Source organism: Pogona vitticeps, chromosome 11 (genome assembly GCF_051106095.1).
Source record: "Pogona vitticeps strain Pit_001003342236 chromosome 11, PviZW2.1, whole genome shotgun sequence".
Taxonomy (NCBI): domain Eukaryota; kingdom Metazoa; phylum Chordata; class Lepidosauria; order Squamata; family Agamidae; genus Pogona; species Pogona vitticeps.
The window spans coordinates 25,799,460-25,817,824 of record NC_135793.1 but is presented as its reverse complement, the minus strand read 5'-3'; the positions used below and the strand labels follow the sequence as shown (position 1 = coordinate 25,817,824).

General features: G+C 52.4%; 2 protein-coding genes across 4 annotated transcripts; one reads left to right on the top strand and one right to left on the bottom strand.

Moving 5' to 3' along the window:
- The first annotated feature begins 6,693 nt into the window (after window positions 1–6,693).
- On the top strand, window positions 6,694–10,191 carry GLOD5 (glyoxalase domain containing 5). Of its 3 annotated transcripts, none has more exons than XM_020795928.3 (4): window positions 6,694–7,263; window positions 8,168–8,332; window positions 8,749–8,904; window positions 9,439–10,191. In XM_020795928.3, the coding sequence occupies exons 2-4, from the start codon at window positions 8,186–8,188 to the stop codon at window positions 9,574–9,576; spliced, it is 441 nt and encodes a 146-aa protein (XP_020651587.3). In that variant the 5' UTR covers window positions 6,694–7,263; window positions 8,168–8,185; the 3' UTR covers window positions 9,577–10,191. The 3 variants fall into 3 exon arrangements, with proteins under 3 accessions (XP_020651587.3, XP_078236783.1, XP_078236782.1); XM_078380657.1 differs by having other exon boundaries at window positions 6,695–7,004; XM_078380656.1 differs by lacking the exon at window positions 6,694–7,263 and having other exon boundaries at window positions 7,977–8,332.
- A 738-nt stretch (window positions 10,192–10,929) lies between these two features.
- LOC110080151 (cis-aconitate decarboxylase-like) lies at window positions 10,930–17,822 on the bottom strand. Its single transcript, XM_078380826.1, has 6 exons — window positions 17,802–17,822; window positions 17,184–17,238; window positions 15,432–15,619; window positions 15,232–15,324; window positions 14,366–14,571; window positions 10,930–13,024 (listed from the first exon to the last, which is right to left on the bottom strand). Exons 1-6 carry the CDS (start codon window positions 17,820–17,822, stop codon window positions 12,106–12,108), a joined length of 1,482 nt encoding a protein of 493 aa, XP_078236952.1. The 3' UTR covers window positions 10,930–12,105.
- Window positions 17,823–18,365: the final 543 nt, after the last annotated feature.

Below are 18,365 nucleotides of genomic sequence, written 5' to 3'. Positions count from 1 at the left end.
ATGCCCTTAGCTGGCAAAACTGATTGCAAAGGGTTCCGCTCTCCAAAGGAATCTCACCGTCATGGGGAAAACCAGTTACTCAAGGGACATGTGCATTTCCTTCAACACCCACCCTGGCTCGGAGAATCTCTTGGGTCACTCGGGACGCCATGGGCACGGGCTGTCTGTGGGTGTGTTTAAAGGACGTGCTTCCACCTCTCCTCGATCTGTGCATTTGCAAAGAAGCACGAAGGGTAGACATTGCCAGGAAGCCTGCTGTGACTCCAGCATCATCGTTCCTGGAACGTCTCGCCACTTGATGATGATGATGCCTCCTGCTGTAGTTGAGGAGCGCCAGTGAAGCTGCCCCGGCCCGCTCTGTGCATCCAGGGAGCGCCCAGCGAATCCTTTCCTGCCTTGTCCACTCACTACCTTCCCAAACACGGCTTGCGAAGACTTTTCTGGGGGAAGGTGGACTAGAGATCCCAGAAGGGGTGAGTGGGTGGGTTCAGGGATGTGTCTGGGCAGCAGTGATGGGAGTCCCGAGTCCTTTGGTTCCCGCGTGTGGCTGGAGGGAGCGGAGAGAGCCCCAAAGGGCGTGATTCACCGGGCAGCGGCGCATTCAGTCCCGAGGCCTTGCAGCAAGAGCAGCCGCCCCTGCCTTCCTCCGGAGTTGTAAATCACCCGGACTTAATGCCTTCCTGCCGCACACGCGGAGGCGCGGAGCGGGAGATGGGCAGCCCCAAACCATTCGCCCTCTCCCGTGCGCGGAAGGCGCCCAGCGCGGCCAGGGAGCGAAACAGGCTGCTGATGGTCCAGCCCGCTGAGCAGGATGGCGCTGGGGATCCTCCCGCTGCTTCGTGCAATCACACGCTCTGATTCGCACAACAGACGCCCCTGTGCGCCCATCGCGAGGCGCGCGAGGGGGGGAGGGAGGCGGGGTGCTCTTGGGGATTTGGTGCTAAGGGCCAGTATTCCCCCGCCCCGTCAAGTGCATTGATATTTCGGGGGGTGGGTGGAAGAAGGTTGGTGAAAGGAAGGTACAGCATGATCACCGGCTGCACGAAACCCATCTCCCACCAGGAACATTTTTATTCAGACAGCACAGACGCCAAAGGAATGCGCAGGCTTTTGAATCCTCCAGGACTCTCCATCATGTGCCCTTGTTCAGAAATTAGCTGATGGGGAAGAGAGCCTAGAAATTTAGCTCCCTGATATGGCCACCAGTTTGGGACTTGAAACTCAAGTCCTGAAATGGAGACAATATTAAACTGTACCTCAGGAGAAGGAGGCCTGTCCCCACTCCAGACCCCCCTTGGTGTTGGTGTAACCCTGTGCTGCCAACTCCAGCTCTCTGGGGTTTCTGGAAGGACCCTTTCCTTTCCCCCTTCCCTGGAGATGCTGGTGAGGATCAAACCCAGGAGCCGTCTGCAAGCAAACAGCTGCTCTGCCACGGAGCAGGACCCTTCTATCTGGAGACACGATTCACCTATTTTAGTCATAAGCACCACTGGCCACCCCTGCGCACACACTCCCAGTGTACCTCCCTGTGACCTCAAAAGCCACCTGACTTGGCAGGCATAGCAAGCCTTCAACCTAGAGCCTCCTCAAGGAAAACTGCATTAATATGTATGAAATGATTATTGGATTTTCCCCTGCTTTACCATTCCTATAAGGCATCCCATAAAACATGCCTGCCATAAATCCCATCCAGGCCGATCTCTTCCAAGCCCTTCCAGGGGCCAATGCCCAGGCTATAAAGTGCTGTTGAGGAAAAGCTGCATCGTTCTGGAGAGGTTTAGACAAGGGACTGTAAAACATCACAAGACTGGATAAATTGCTATTGAATCCAACCGTGTTGTGTGTTTTTTTTAAAATCAGTCTTGATAGCAATAAGTGAGGGACCAAAACCCTCTCCAAAGACTTTTAATGCAGTGCAAAATTGCCGCATCTCAACATCTCATTAACGGGGAGGCCGGGCAGAATGTTCCAGGCTCAACAGCTGCTCATCTGCAGGGGGAAAAAATTGCTGCCATAGACCTTCCCATATTTAATGGCACCATCGCTCAGAAGGCACCGTTCCAGCAATGGCATCTCTCCTGTGATGCAGTTGAGAGTGAAGCCCCTGCACCCATTGGCTGAATCACTGTGACGTCATGGAAAGTTCATCGCTGCTGAAACTTGCCAGATGAAAGTAATCAGCCGCAAAAGACTAGCAGGATCTACGTATATCATGGGTGTGGTTCCTGTTGCATAGAAGGGGCGGGGGGGGAGGTGGCACAGCTTTCTCTTTCTTCCTTCTATCAGGCATAATTTAATCAACGTCTCTCAGATTTCCGACCCAGCTCCATTAGTCTTTTCACTCAGTCAAAAAGCTACAAACACACATCTTTTTTCACCAAGAAGTTGCTCCAGATGGCACAACATTTTGTGAACAAACCATGATTTGGCCAAAAAAGAGAGGAAGTCCTCTGGTTATCAGAAGACTGGGTCCTTTCGAGGGAAATGGAGGTTCTTGTATTCCAGGGACATTTAAGGACCCACAGCTGGGAACCACTGCCATGGTGCAAGAAGGAAGGTTTTCCGCTAGCCCTATGGTATTCTCTCTGGCATCAGAAAATGACCTCGTAGTTCACCCATTGCACGTTTCTCCCCCTCGTTTCCTGGAGCACGATGGTTAGGCTTCCAGCCATGCTCTGGAGTGATGTTCCATCAGGAGAAGCCTTCAGGAAGATTTTAAATGGCACTCCAGGCTCACCCAGATGCAAGGGAATCCCCCTCAGGCTGGAGCTATGAGCAAGAGTGCCAATACAAAGAGTGTTCATACAAGAGGGACCTGGCAAGGGTGTGGAGGAGCGGCCTTTCCCCGGGTGACTCGGACCGGCTTTATGGAGGTGGTTTGTGCATCAGACCAGATCGGAAGAGGCTTTCTTCCCTTCTTCCTTACCAAAAGAAAAACTATATATGTGGAGCCACTGGAAAGGCCATACATTCAACATGTAGATTATGTAATAATGGGTTCAAGCTACATGAAGCCGGATTTAGGCTGAATATCAGGAAAAACTTCTCAATGGTTAGAGCAGTACGACAATGGGACCAGTTACCTCAGGAAGTGGTGAGTGCTCCAATGCTGGAGGTATTCAAGAGAACATTGGACAACCATCTGTCAGATCTGTTTTGATCTGGATTCCTGCCTTGAGCAGAGGGTTGGATTTGATGGCCTCACAGGCCCCTCCCAACTCAATCATTCTGTGATTCTCTGTGGAAGTCAGTTGAGACTCTTCTCCTCCAGACTCCTTTTACTTATTTTATTTATATAAAGCTTGCCACCAAGGCTTTCTAATGCACCTGCATGGCAAAATCAGAGCTCTGGGTACTGTCTTCCCTGTCTAAGCCACCTGACTATGGTAAGAAATGGGACATGTTGAAACATTCATTTCCTCCCCCCCCCCCCCCCCCGGTGCTAGCCACAGCATTAGTGGCAAAGAAACTGCATTTTCCTATCTCTGGAACATCTGGTTGGAGATCTTGAGGAATGACACTGACCAATACAGCTTCCCTTGCCATTTGGCGCACCCAGGAGATTGAAGCTGAGTGCCTATTGGCCCTGGCCCGGAATGTCACATACTGTTTCAAGGGATAATAAAGATGAACTACAAAGCAGAAAGTGATGACAAATCTAGACAGCATCTTAAAAAGCAGGGACATCACGTTGCTGATAAAGGTCCGTATAGTCAACGCTATGGTTTTTCCTGTAGCGATGTATGGAAATGAGAGCTGGACCATAAAGAAGGCTGACTGCCAAATAATTGATGCTTTTGAACTGTGGTGCTGGAGGAGACTCTTGAGAGTCCCCTGGACTGCAAAGAGAACAAACCTATCCATTTTAAAGGAAATCAAGCCTGAGTGCTCACTAGAAGGACAGATTCTGAAGCTGAGGCTCCAATACTTTGGCCATCTCATGAGAAGAGAAGATGCCCTGGAAAAGACCCTGATGTTGGGAAAGAGTGACGGCAAGAGGAGAAGGGGACGACGGAGGACGAGATGGCTGGACAGGGTCATCGAAGCAACCAAGATGAATTTGACCCAACTCCGGGAGGCAGTGAGTGGAAGACAGGAGGGCCTGGCGTGCTCTGGGTCCATGGGGTCACGAAGAGTCGGACATGACTTAACAATTAAACAACAACAACAACAACAACAACAACAACAACAACAACAACAACAACAACAAAGCCAGTTGCTCCGGAGAGAGAGAAAGGTGGGCTAATGCTTCACTTGTTATTCCTTCAGCATCAACATTTATTCAGTCCCAGAATTTTTTTAAAAAAGAGAAGAATATAATAAATATTAATGAATCTGTGGAGGAGCGGAAAGGCTGGAGGCCTCCTTCACTTTGCTCCAGGGCAGCCATGAGATAAATCCCTGCCCTTTGCAAGGGTGTCCAGGAAGCTGCTCTGCATGAAGCGCTTTGGAACAGTTCTGCTGCCCTCCCCTCTCGCCTTGTTACTCTGGGCAGGCAAAACACAGACAGCAATGCAGGTCTGCCCTTTGAGTGTCACCGTCAGGAGGAGCCGGCTTGCCCCCCGCCGCCCACCCGCCCGCCCGCCTGCCTGTCCACATGGCCATCCCTGCTGCTGACCCATTTTTATTGGATAAAAAGCCACCCCGAGTGTGGTCATTAGTGGCCACAAGTTCCTTTTAAGGCTCCATTAATGCAAAAGGAAACAGGAGGCGAGGGCGCACACACATGCACACACGCCCCGCCCTCCCATTGTACAGCCCCGGCTGCCTATTGATTTCCCAGTTTGAGATCCAGCAGGCCACCGCTCAGGGAGGGGGCCAGAGGGAAGCAATTAACATTTTGAGAGCAGTTAATCTCTAATGGATCTTATCAGCAATGCTTAACAAGCAATTACCGCTCTGCAGTCCTGTCCGTGGCAAATGTCTATGGTTTCCTGAGGCGAAGCCTGTTCAGTTCCTTTCCATCTATAGGTACGTGTATAGATAAACGTACACTCCGGGCATGATGTAACCCTTCGTGAGCACCACCAGCAGAGTCTGGGAGGACATCGTGGCTGAGATGGCCACCCCCTGGCTGAGTCTCTCTCTCTCTCTCTCTCTCTCTCTCTCTCTCTCTCTGGTCTGCTGTGCCATGAGGTGGGGGAACCTTCGCTAGTCCCAGGTTCAACAAAAGGGGGTCCCCTGAGCGGGCTGCCCGTCTTGCTGCTGTTCGGGGCTGTGACCGCATCCTTCCACAGCTTAGAAAAGCTACCTTTCTGGGCAAGGACCCCCAGAATCCTCTAGCCAGCGTGGCCCCTGGAGGGGGGGGGGAGATTCTTGGGGCACTCACAGAGGAAAAGGAGCTTCTCCAAGCTCTGCTGGAGCCTGACAGGCAGGCAGGCAGGCAGGCAGGCAGACAAATGGCCTGCCAGAATGGATCACCACCAGCCTGAATCAGCACATCGATACCTACCGCTCCTAAAGCCGCTTTATTGCAACATCTTCTTGGCAATTAATTTGTCCCAGGGCTGATTAGTTAACTGTGCTTTCCTGTGTGTGTGTGTTTTTTTCCCCTCCTGCCCCCTCTCTTTTTCTTAATAACAAGCCAGTATTAATGACAACTCAATACGGCTGGGTGTGTTCATTGCCAAGAGGTTCAGTTCTGCAGGGCGCTAAATATCAATACAGAAGCTTTCCCTTCCTGAATCAGATCATAAGCCCAGGAGAAGGCCTTTAATCTAGCCGTTCAGACAAGGGCTGAGGGGAAGGAGAGAAATCTCCCCTGGTTGTTGCCCCCCCCCTTCCTCTTCCCTTCCCTCAACATGAACGGCCTTTCTATTTCATGCAACTCCACTCTCTGCTTCTTAGAGCCTATGGCTCAGGCAAAGAGCAGAACAGATTTTGGACTCATGAACGGTGGAGGTGCGTCTCTGACCTCTCCTCTTGTCCCAAAAGCTAAAATGCACAGCCTGTGGTGGCAGAGGGTGAGATTTGAGGCAGGCAGGGAGGGGAGAGCTAGCAAGCCTGCATTTCTTCTTTACTGCCCCAGGGTTCAAGGGCAGAATCGCAGCATTTACGCTGTGCCTGATTTAATGATTATCCAGGGCGTGGCTCAAATCTGCCCTGGGCTTCTCCACTGAACCTCCTTATCATTCTCAGATGTGTTCTTGAATCCCTACACCCAATTCACACAACCAGACTGGACATAATCAAGTCCCATTAATGGCTTCAATAAAAGCCTAGGTGTGCCCTTTAAAAAGTAACAGAAAGCATGGCTTCTGGAGGCAATTTCCTGTCACATTGCTTTGAAAACATGGCTTTGTTATCATCTTATTATCTGAAAGAAGTAGTTTGTTACAGGTAAGGTTGTGACAGGCAACGGCGCTGCTCACATCTTGTTTGTCTCTCTCTCCAGATTCTGGGCTCTGGCTGCTGAGATAGCAAAGCAGATGGAGGAACGGGGAGCCAAATTTGGGAGTAATGAACATTGAAGGTCACCTGTAACGTGTGGCCCTGAGTGTAGTGCCTGGGCACCGCCGATGCATGCAATCAGAGCCACAGCCATCTGGATGAGACCGCTCCCCTTGGGTGGACCGGGGTCAATGGCTGCCATGAAGGGCCTTGGGCTCCGTCCAGTGGCATCTCCCCCACAGACCCCTTTTGTGGGGCTGGCTGAAAGAAGTTGGCAGAGGAAGGGAGCTGGTGTTCCTCCCAAAAAAAGAAGCCACGGGCTCCTTCTGGCACCACGGCAGGCCTGCCGTCCCATGGCAGCTGCCTTCTCTGAAGGAGACGCTTCCTCTTTCCTGGCTCCGCTGTGCCATCTCTGCCTCGCCGGGACCAGCTCCCTGCGCAGGTCCCTCCGCGGTGCTATTTCAGGTGTTCTGTTACTTGATGCTGCTGCTGGACCTCTTCCAGGTGACCCCGTGGCTGTCGGTGTGTCTGAAACCTCTCTCCTGGATGGGAGATCAAAGTGCAGACATGTGATCGTTTGACTCTTTAGCAAGGGAGCCCCGTTTTCCAGTTGGGTGAGTTCCTGTTCTGTTTTTCACCCCCGTTCCAGGGGAGCGCGGCAGAGCCGTTTCTGGCTCCTTTGGGGCAGGCGCCAGGGCTGTGCACGTGCAGCCGAGCCGGGTTCCTCTGGCAGGGTTTCCATCCTGTGCCAGATAAGCTTGCCAGTCGGAGAACTCCTCCCTGCTCTCCAGTCCAGGAAATGCTCAGCGGGAAGGGCCTCCCGTTCCTGAATGCCAGACGGCTTGGCTGTGGAGCGTTCCCCTCGTTTTCCAGGTACCCTCTGGCTCTCTTGTAAAGCCAAGCAAGGGGAAGGCACAACAGGGACTTTCTCTGAATGAAAAAAGGGAGGTGGAGGGGCTGCCCCCCCCCAAAAAAAATCATGGGATGTGCAAATGGCAAATGCTCTGAACAGCTGTTGACAGTCTAAACTGACACCAGGGAGCAAAGCTTAGCTCCCAAGAAAAGGGCCAAGGAGAGGGGGGGGAAAGGGCTTCCAGCACTGGGCAATCAAACACGGGAGCAGCCTGGCCTGGCCTAGCCTTGTGTCCCCCCCCCAGACCATTGACAGAAACTAGTTGGGGGAGGGGGAGAGAGACCAAAGGAAGGCTAGTTCCTTCTCACACCGAAGATCAATGCCTTAGAATCCCACCAGCCTCTGTGCTGTTTGTTAGGCATTACGGAAGGCCCATCACCTCGGCAGGCCATGTTCAAATGCCCTCAGATTTACTGATTTATACACCAAGTGCCGAAGGTGAGAGATCCAAGGGTCGGCTGGGAAAACACAGTTCATCTCCAACCTCCTACCTACTATCCACAGTGTCTCCCTCAGTGTGGAGGCGTGAAGGCCAAGGAGAAGCTTTGCACAGGCAAACAGACAGTCAGAGAAGCAACAAGCCCCTGCATGAGGGCTCTCGGCTGGCTGTGCGGAAGGCGGGTCCGTGGGTCCCCCCATGGCTTGGCTAAGCTCCCTTCTCCAGTGCGTTCTAACCTCTCTCTGCAGCCTTAAGGCCTGGACGACATGCACGCTGGGCCAGAGAAAGAAGCTAAGCTTCTTAGGAATCCCTGCCCGTTCACAAATCCTGTCCCTGTGTGACATACGATCATGAAAGATGTGAGGAAACCTCCCAGCGCCTTACGCACTCTGCATTGTGCAGCTCCATCCTTTTGCATTCTTCAGGTTCCTGGTTCCCAGAAAATGTCTCAGGAGGGAGGAGGTAGCCGGGCGCCCGCCAGCCGGGGTCTCATCCACCACCTAGACCACTTGGTGATGACCGTGAGGAGCGTGGAGGATACAGTGGCCTTCTACACTCACGTCCTCGGCATGGAAGTCGCCTCCTTCAAGGTACTGCAGCTGGCACAGGCAGCCCTTACCAGGGCCAGAGGCTGTGAGGAAGGAGGAAGCTCACCTTATTTATTTGAACAGGTTATCATACCTTTCCATTAAAAGAGGCACAGGGCTCAAGGGGGCTTACGCCGACCATAGAAAAGCACAGTAAACGATAATAACGCTGTTTCGAAAGCTATTATAATCAATGACCTAAAAGACTCCCATTTGGCTTCTGTCGGGGAGGGGTACCCAGGTTCCCAGTGGGGAGGGAGAGCAGGGGAGCTTCTGATTTCAAAGTATGGATCCAAAAATGAAAGCAGAAAGTCAAAGTTAATGAATTGGTTAAGAGGTTGCATTGGTTAAACTTCAGGTTTGCTGAGATTTTCTCCCGGCCGCTGCTCAGAGTTGGTCTCCTTTTGCTTTGTTAACAGGGGGACCGCAAGGCCCTGCATTTTGGGAACCAGAAGTTTAACCTCCACGAGGTGGGAAAGGAGCTTGAGCCCACGGCCCATAAGCCGGTCCCCGGTTCCTTGGACATCTGCCTGGTCACGGAGGTGCCTCTGGAGCAGCTGATGGAACACCTCAAGGTCAGGGGCTGTGACTCCTCTGGAGCCGTGGCCTGAGGGGGTGCCAGAAACCCTTCCCCCCCGCTGCCCTCTGCAAAAGTACATACTCCCCATGTGTGACCCTGGGCATCACCACGGTGCCTTTTCAGGCCCACCACTTCCGTAATTGCAGATGGGTTGTGGGCATTCGGGTCCTCGAAATAACTTCTCCGAGCTCTAGCTCGTACCTGTCTTCTCTCACCACCCAAGCGGAGACAGAAACCAGCCAGAAGTTCCAAACTTAGTTTGTCCCAAAGAGAAAATGTGACCACCACCCCCGCCGTAAGAATGGCGGTCCGCAGTAGGGACCAATGGAACCTGGGGACGGTCTAACGGACTGCACACACAGGCGTGTCTCCACAGTGAGACATTTTCTTCCTGTAGGAAGGCAGGGAGGACAACACGATGGTCTAAACAGGGTTCAGCCAAGAAGGCTCTTTGTTGTCCTGATGGACAAGGAGGGTTGACTCCGGCAGGCCTCTTTTCTCAGTCTATTCCCCCTCTGCTTTCTTGCAGGCCTGCGGGGTAAAAATCGAAGAAGGTCCGGTTTCCAGAACTGGTGCAGTCGGCCCAATAACATCCGTTTATTTCCGAGACCCAGACCAGAACCTGCTGGAGGTCTCCAACTACAACAGACCATTAGAGCCACAGTAATCTCCCTCTCTGGAGTTGGCAAAAGCCACACTTTGGGTCAGAAAAGGCAGCTGTGGCTGCAGCCAGGCCCTGGTGGCTTCCTTCCTACCCAAAGATCTGTCCCACCCCCCCACCCCTCCCCCAGGAAAGAGGACCAGAAGGCAGGCAGGCAGGCAGGCCGACATTCAAGGAGACTCAGACCCACCAGCAGGGACCGCCTTTCCATTCTGAGGCATCCATGCCCCACCCAGGAGTGCCCAGGGCTGAGTAGCAAAACAACACCTCTTTCCTCAGTCAAAGGTCCCACATCACTTTCTGGCTCATCTAGATGAATAAACCTGCCCATCCAGTTTATAGGACTGCCGCCTTAAGTGGGGGGGGGGGGGGGTCAGCACAAGTTTCAGGAGGCACCTAGGACTGCTTGGACTCAGAATCCTGAGATGCTGGCGATTTGTTTTAGGTGGGATGATGGGCTGGAAGAGCAACAGAGCCCAAGTCACCCATTGAGTGGAAGGAACACAGGCCTCCAAAGGCCAACTTGTGTCTTCAGGGGATTTCGGCAAAGAAATGGGGAGGGGGAACTTTAAAGATGAATGCATTTTATTCAGCGCCATAAATCTCCAGATGCCACCGAAACCACCTTTAAGCTCTCACTGGATTCTTGGTCGTCGTTCCATAAAAGGGAAGGCAGGTCTCGCTTTTGCCACTAGATGGGAGCCTTGCTTTTCTCAAAAGGGCCTGTGTCGCCCTCCTCCAGGGGCCTGCTTGGTCCATGCCGGGCACCCTCTCTCCAAGGCTTTGTGGAAAGACCTATCCAGAAACTTGGGGCAGGAGAGGGCAGGGCAAGGGGGGGCCAGCTCTGTCCATGGGCGGCGGGGCCTTCTCCACACATACACGTAAGTGAGAGGCCCAGGTTCATTTTATGCCATCCTTTCTCCATCCTGCCCTATCCTTTCTCCTTTCTACCTCTTCCTCTCTGATGTCTTTGCATCACTGCCCAACTAAACTGGAAACATCTCAAGGGAGAGACTTCTCTCCCTGCTTATGCTGCTCTACAGAGTTCCATCATTAATGGCATTATGATTTATGGAGTGTCCATACTTGATTTGTGCATTTAGGCACACAGAAGGTCTGCAGCCATTTCATTCCCCCGTGTTGCAACATGGCCAGGTCTTGCAGCACTGATGTGCTACAACGTTTGACAATGAGGTTGTCTACCCCCCCCCATGCACGTAGAAGGGCCAGGCTTCCTTCTGACGGGGTTAAGGGGCACCTGGTGATCTCCACAGAAAAAGGTCTACAACGCCAAGCCAAGCCAGATCACCAAATCTCCTGGGACTCCAACAAGTCACCAACCAGTCAAGCTCATGACATTCTCCCACTGATAACCACTAGCCTAGAATCAACCCTATGAAACAGACAAGGACAGGAAATGGAGCCGAGTCATCCTTGAGGAATAGAAGGAAGCCGCCTCTGGGAAAGAAGGGGCAGTCCAGAGGGTCCCTTACAGCCCACTCAAAAAGAGTTGCAATGAAGACACTTTCATAACCGGGATGTTCAGCAGAGAACATATCTGGTGCTGGTATTGGCTGGGCTTGAAAAGGTGGGGGTGTGTGTGTATGCTGCATTGCTGGTGAGAGGCTTCCAAACCCTTTTGCTGGGGCTGAGAGGGGAGAGTTGAGGGCTGCTCTGGCTGCAGGCTCAGAATGCCAAGCAGAGCAACCCTCCCCCCCCCCCCCGCAACACACACACCTTCTTTTATCACCATGGACAGCTCCCAGGGCTTCCCTTGGCAGTTTGATAGGGGGCCACCAGCAGCCCCTTGGCTCCTGGCACTGCCCCCAAATGGCTTTCTGTTGCTTTCTTGCTTCTGCCTTCCTCTCCGGGGGTGGGCAGGCGGGCTATCTTTAATTTCCTCTTTTGGCCACATCAACACAGTTAAAAGCCTGCCACAAGCCCTGGAGTCAATAATGCTGCTCAAATCCTGCAGTGGCAGAACCAGAGTTCCCTCCGGACAATAGACTCAAGCAGTAAACTTTCCTGCAGATAAATTTTAGTGCTTTTATTTAGAAGGTTTCTGCACAAATAATTTATAAGCTTATGATTATGCAGTGTATTGACATGGATCAGCCATGGTGCAAGGAATCAAAAGATAGACATGTGGCCTTCCAGAGGCTGTGGCCTGGCCTGGATCAGATTCAGGCATGACCCGTGGGAACTGCTGGAGATGGAGATCACTCCACCAGTCTTTGGACTCTTAAATCAACCATACATGCCCTGCAAAATGTTTCTGTTTTTAAGAGCAATTTTTAAAACCCTGATAACTAACATTTCCCAAGAACCGACATTCTTGTAATAATACAAAATGACAACACTAGGTATAAACTTTGGAAAACAAGGTGTCTGATCTTCACAAGCGAAGACCTTTCTCCCTCAGGCCAAACCATTGCAACGGTATGGATTCCTCTTTCCATCTGACCAGCAGAACTTTCTGGGATCCCCATAAATTCTGTCAAGGGGTTTTAGAAAAACCCATCGGGCCCTCAGAAATTACAGCTGGGAAGCCAGCAGAGAAGCATCCGAGAGCTTCTCCAGGTTGTCCACGGATTCGACAATGCTGTCTACGTGGCCTTCCGGAAGCACCCGAGAGGCATTCGATCGGAATTTCTGCAGGAGTGACTCTCTGCCCAAGGGTTTCCTCCAGTGCCCGTGGAAAGTATCGCATCGGCCGGTCAGGATGTCCCCGTTCGGCAGGACCACGGCCACTTCTGCGTACATCTTGTCAAAGTTGGCCACATTGTCCTCCGGGTGCTCCACCACCACCTTGGAGAGGAGCTCCCTCAGCTGCTCCCGGCGGAGGTTCTCCTCACTGAAGGAAGACAGGCCCAGCTGGCCGTCCAAGAGGGCGGTGCAGGCACTGAACTGGTACGAATGCCTGGCCTCGTGCTCGCTTGCAGGGAATGGCCTGTTAATGTACTTGGAGGCAGGGACTCTCAGGAGGACGGTGTGGATGGCGGAGGGGGAGAAGGCACCAGAACAATTGACTAGGAGGCTCCTGGCCGAAAGGGCTGCCTCCACCACCCAGTGCATTCCCAAATGGGCCGGGTAGCTCTTGAAGGCAATGTCCTGCTTCTCCAAGAGGAACTCGTGGCCGTCGGTCGGCAGGGTGAGCGGCCTGGGCTGGTAGTCGCCGTAGAAGGCACCGAACCCGGCACAGCCAGGATCATCATCCAGAATCAGTGGGCTGGCCTCTATCCCTCGGGCTGCCAGGAGAGCCGCTTCCAGGCCGAGGCGGGCGGCGTTGCCGACGTGGAAGGGCTTGGCTGAGGTTGCCGCATTCGCCATGGGGGCCCCCGCCAGGGAGGCCGCGATGGCCAAGGCGTGGCCACACTGGGCGGGGCCGAGGGAAAGGAGCTTGGCGGTGGCGGCGGCGCTGCCCAGGGTCCCCACCACGGAGGGAGGGTGGAACCTGGAAAGGAAGAGCCAGAGGCAGTCAGGGAGGCCAGACGGGGATCACACACACACCCCGATGGCCCTCAACGGTCAGCTGGGGAGAACGCCTCTTACGAGAAGTGTTTTTCATAGGCCGAGAGAAGGAAGCCTCAGCCGTATTCTTCAGAACAGGGGAAAGCTGCTTTTTGGGGGGTGGGGGGTGTGAGGGCAACAGCCATGTTGACTGGAAAATTCAGGGAAATGCAGTCCAAAAAATACTGTTTCCAAACTTTAATCCGTAACTCACATTGAACAGAAAACATCATTCAGTCTCAACAGCTATAGACCCGGCCGTTCTTCTGGCCACCCTCCTTTTCTGTTTCTTCCTAGGGAAATCAGCAGTGGCCAGGAGTTTCCCAAGAATGGGAAGAGGCTGGTTTCCCCAAGATACGGCAAAGCAAAAAAGAGATCTCTTTCACCCAGCTGGCCAAGCTCAGCAAGCCACCTAGAGTGGTCCATTGGTCCAGATAGGCGGGGTATAAATCAAATAAATAAATAAATAAATAAATAAGTTGAAAAGCTCAGGTATGCAAGCCTTTGGGTCACACAGAAGTAGCCATCAAGCAGCTGCTCTTCTCTGTGTGTTTGGTTTCGAAGGATGGCCTTGATTGTCCATTAGTGCAACTTCCAAAGATTCTCGGGCCATATTTCTCCCCCCCAAGGAACCAACGGGATCAGCACCAGTCCCAGAAATGACTGGGGGGGGGGAATAACATATAAACATGCACTCGAACACACACACAAACAACCCCCCCAAAAAGTAGGTCCTCAATGGGTTTTTTTGTTTGTTTGTTTGTTTGTTTGTTTGTTTGTTTTTTCTGATTTCCTTCCTTTTTCTCACCTGCCTAGCTTTGGGATTTGAGAAATCTGCGCTTTCCTTCTGGATAGAACTGCCACCCTTGAAGGCTTCCAGGAAAGGAAAACCCCATTTTGGATGGAATATTTTATTTTTGCAGGCAGGGGCATCTGGGCCAATCAAGGGCTTATATAAAAAAGAGGGGCTTATCCTCTTTTCTACCTCTATTTTACCTTTTATTGTACTATGGTGTTTAAAGCACATTTTGAATGATTTCCTTGCAAGTAAGAGTGAAGAGAGGAGGCAGAACCTTAGTGTCCTCAAAGATCAGGTCAAAATATTTGGTGTCTTTGCTCCTGAACCCCTTGCTTTCACCCCGTACTACCTCCACACCCCATGCCAACCATCCTGCCTTACCCAAAAATGGCTGAAGCAACCCAAATGTCACCTACAAGCCTCCCACCTCACCCACAAACGGGGGCCGGCCTCTGGCTAACGATGGAGGACTGGAAGCCCTTGTACCTCTTGGGGATGTCATGAGCTTCACGGGAGAAGCCCAAGAGCCGGCCTTGCACTTCGATGCCCACATTAAAGGCCAGCAGGAAGTTGAGTCCACTGGGCCGGGAAGCGGCTGGCAGCATCTGGGAGGTGGCCAGAAGAGCTGGCAGGACGGCTCCCGAAGGGTGAGTGGCTGGGTGCCAAGTGTCATCAAAGTCCATCGAATGAGCCTGCAAGAGAGAACTCGGCCATCAGGAGGAACTGGGAGGGCAGCTCAGTCTGGCTGTTTGCCCAGATCCAGCCTGGTGCCCTCCAGGTGTGTCAGGTGGAGGCAAGTCTGCAGTGAGTCCTCAGGCCAACGAAGACTGCCTGCATCACAAGGGAAGGGATGCATAGGCGACTTGAAGGAAGGAAGGAAGGAAGGAAGGAAGGAAGGAAGGAAGGAAGGAAGGAAGGAAGGAAGGAAGGAAGGAAGGAAGGAAGGAAGGAAGGAAGGAAGGAGTCGATATCCCTGAAGACAATAAGAAGCACCTTGACTGCAGCTTGGAGGAAATTGCTTTGAATGGAACTGAGCAGCATGCTCTGTAACTCCCACAAGACCCCTGGCTAGAGTGAGCATGGGAATTCTGGGATATGTAGTTAAAAATGGAGCCTTCCAAGATCCAGAGGATCACTGTGCTGGTGATGTATCCTGAAGGTCTAAGGTTTATGAATCCACTTTGAATACAGGGGCATAGCTGAAAAAAAGATGGAATTCTTGAACCACTGGCTACCAAAATCCCGTTCTGATGCCACTGGTTCCAGTGATGGGGGCTCACTGATGCACCCTGCCCACCCTCCACCCTTCTCGTCCCAACAGAGTGTAGTGGGCGAAGAGAACCCTGCCTTACCGCCACACCGTTGACAAAAGCCGCCAGAGGGGGAGAGAGCTTTAGGCCCCTCTTTCCGTAGACGGAGCTGGTGGGGTTGGAAGCGAACATTTCCTGCCAAAGAGAAATGAGAGAAAGAGAGAGAGAGGGAGAGGTGCTCAGACCCTGGCAGGACAGGGAACACCTCATGAGACCCACACTCCCAGGACTGCCGTCCTTACCTGGCAATACCGCAGGGTGGTCTCAAAGACGGGGCTTGTGCTGCCCAGCAGCCCCACTCCGATGCTGTCGAGGACCATCCGCTTGCTCCGATGACGGACCACCTCGGAGAGGTGATGCGGGCGGATGCCGTGGATAAAAGAGGCAAAACTGCCGGTGACGGTCTCTTCCAAAGCGCCCTTCTCCACAGCTGCTCAGGGGGCAAGGAAGAGGCACGGATCCGTAACTATTCAAGCCTCCACGGTTCTACCCTGAGTGGTGCCAGGAGACTCCTCTGATGAGGGGCACCAGGGCTCAGCTCCTGACCTTCCAAAAGTACTGTAAGTCATACCCATTGCATGTTATCGTGTCTAGAAAATGTATCTGTTGCTACAGTGTTGTGGGCGTGAGAAGATCTTGTCCTATTGCTTGTTATTCTGCTCATTCCACATGCCTTTGCACGCGAGAGGGATAAGATTCAAGCCCAGGCATCCCCTGTTTCAAGACATTCTAGTTCGCTGGTGATGAGAGAGAGAGAGAGAGAGAGAGAGAGAGAGAGAGAGCTCTCTGCCCAGCTGAGGCTTGGAAAGCCAGGAGCAGTCAAATGGCTGAAAAACACTGGGATGGGCAGACCATTGACCTGGTTCAGTACAAGTCAAGATTCCTTCCTTCCAGCCCTGGAGAAACCATGACATATTTAAAGTGCAAATAGCCACAACCAACCCACCTCTCAAGTTTTGTTTGTGGAAGGAAACTTTTAACTGTTCATCACAGACGGGGAAGAGCCTATTACAGTTTTGACTTGTTGAAGAAACATTCTGTGTAAAATTTGCTGCTCAAAAATGCTGGAAGTTTATTTATCTTATTAACGCCCAGCTCTTTCCTTTATAGACCATTCTTTCATAGTAAGGATGGGATGTTAAGGTCCGCTAGTCTAAATCCTTGTTCCTTCTTTGGACCTGCCACACAAGAAAGAGTCCTTCAGCCTGTATTTCTGGGCAAGGACTGCCCACCACTTCCTAAGGGAGGCTGGTCAATGTCAAGCCCCTCTCATCATCAGGAAGTTTTTTTCTTGAAGGTGAGCCTGAACCCACTTTCCTGCACAGGTTCAGGGGGAACAGAGGACACTTATGTTCCCCTTCTAGCCCTTCTGATGTTTAAAGACTGCTCTCACATCTCCCAGGGATCTTCTCTCCTCCTGGATGTGGCTAAACATGTCCAGCCCATCTAATTTGTCCTCTAAGGAACTTGGTTGGCATGGACCCCTTGACACCCTGGTCACCCACCTCTGGATATGAACTAGTTGGGCAAACATTCGTCTCAAAATCTGGCACCCAGAACAGCTGAAGGAGCCCAGCAGCAGGATGCCAGGAGTGCCCAGCAGCTGTTGAGAATATAGGTAAGCTTCCTTTTCCTCTGGGTGCTGAAGAATAACAGAGGGAAATGGGCAGGTTGTTTTGGTGGCCTCTCAGGAAAGCTGGGTGTGTTTTACATATGCTGGCTTCCCAGGCTCTTCCACGGATGAGGGAGGGAGACTCTTTCCCCAAGCAACGAGATGGTTCAAAGGGGCAACTGCCATCCGGAGGGCATCAGCAGAGGGAAAGGTTAAGCCCCATTGCTTCCCACCTCCTGGGACCCCTTCCTCAAGCATCCCTCCCCCCCCCAGCAGGCAGTCTCTGCATGGAGCTGAGACCCCTTTCCCCCTGGCTGGATATCTGAGGAGGCTTACAACGTGTTTACCAAGCAAAGGGGAAGAGAGAGAGAGAGAGACTCACCTTTTGCAGCCACTTTGTGTACATGCCTGGAAGCAGCAAAGACCTTGTGGGCACTCTAGAGAGAAGCAGGTGGCATCGAGTCAGCAAAATGGATGGGGAGCTGCTGCTCCTGGAGAAACATCTCCCCCATACACACACACACACACACACACACACACACACACACACACACACACACACACACACACATTCCTCTTCCCAAGCTTTTAACATGCTAGAAACCAAGCACCAGAAGGAAAGCCAGCTCTTTATGTGAGGAAAGCCTCCAGGGGGAGGAGAAGCTGGAAGAGGGGCAAAAAAACCACAACACCTTCTAGAACTTCTGGCTGGCAGTCCAGGAAGGTTTGCCTTGAAGTCTGAGGGCAGATGAACAGATAAGGGATACAAGAGGAAGACAAATGATCGACGGTTGATCACAACAACCTTCATTTCCCATAAAATGACCTGATGAAACCCCTGGGGGAGACCTTTGTCCAAAGAGGTTCAAAGGAGCCTCAGGAAGAAGAGAGAATCAGGCAGGAGGAGCAAGGCATTCAAAGCCTCGTCTCCCTTGATGGAATCACTGGACCTTCTGGCAAGGAAAGGCTCAGGCTCCAGAAGGAGGGAGACAGCGTTTACCTGCAGCGTGGTGGAGACCATCCTTGTTCCTGGGTGGTGTGGTGTCGCTCCAGGAGAGAGATGATGGATCTGCTAGGTCTGAAAGGCTTGGTGGAATCTGGGTTTATATCTCTCCCACCCGTGGATTTAAGAGGCCGAGGTGACATCAGCCGCCACCCAGGAAGGGGCCCGAAGTGGTGGCTTTTCCTGGTTGGAACAATCAGCTGAAGGAAAAGCCCTCTCTTTCTGGAAACAGTGAGGGCAGAGCCCCTAGAACGATCTTCATGGGTCAGGAACCGCTGCCCAGAAATGACATCCCCTCAGCTCCTCCCCGTTTGCCAAGGTGATCATAAAAACTGTTATTTATCAGGAAATAGCCAGGAGAAGAGGAGACGGTGTGGCCGTTTAGTCTAACCATCCCTCAGAGCAGGTAACTTCTATGTCTTCAGGCTACTCCATCCCTTGCCTTTACTTGGCAGGCGCTTTACCTGGCTGCTTCCTCACCTGGCTCCTTTCTTTCTTTCCTTGAAGTTCCTCCTGGTGGTTTAGCAAACTTCATCCTCAGCAGATCATGAGGAAGAACCA

Excerpts from the sequence above, each read along its gene's own strand:
- GLOD5 (XM_078380656.1), top strand. The coding sequence starts at position 8,093 with ATGAAAGATGTGAGGAAACCTCCCAGCGCCTTACGCACTCTGCATTGT. Across the intron at positions 8,333-8,748 it reads TGGAAGTCGCCTCCTTCAAG|GGGGACCGCAAGGCCCTGCA; the intron begins GTACTGCAGCTG and ends CTTTGTTAACAG. Across the intron at positions 8,905-9,438 it reads AGCTGATGGAACACCTCAAG|GCCTGCGGGGTAAAAATCGA; the intron begins GTCAGGGGCTGT and ends GCTTTCTTGCAG.
- LOC110080151 (XM_078380826.1), bottom strand. The coding sequence starts at position 17,822 with ATGGTCTCCACCACGCTGCAG. Across the intron at positions 15,620-17,183 it reads ACACAAAGTGGCTGCAAAAG|CTGTGGAGAAGGGCGCTTTG; the intron begins GTGAGTCTCTCT and ends CCCCCTGAGCAG. Across the intron at positions 14,572-15,231 it reads CTTTTGTCAACGGTGTGGCG|GCTCATTCGATGGACTTTGA; the intron begins GTAAGGCAGGGT and ends TCTCTCTTGCAG.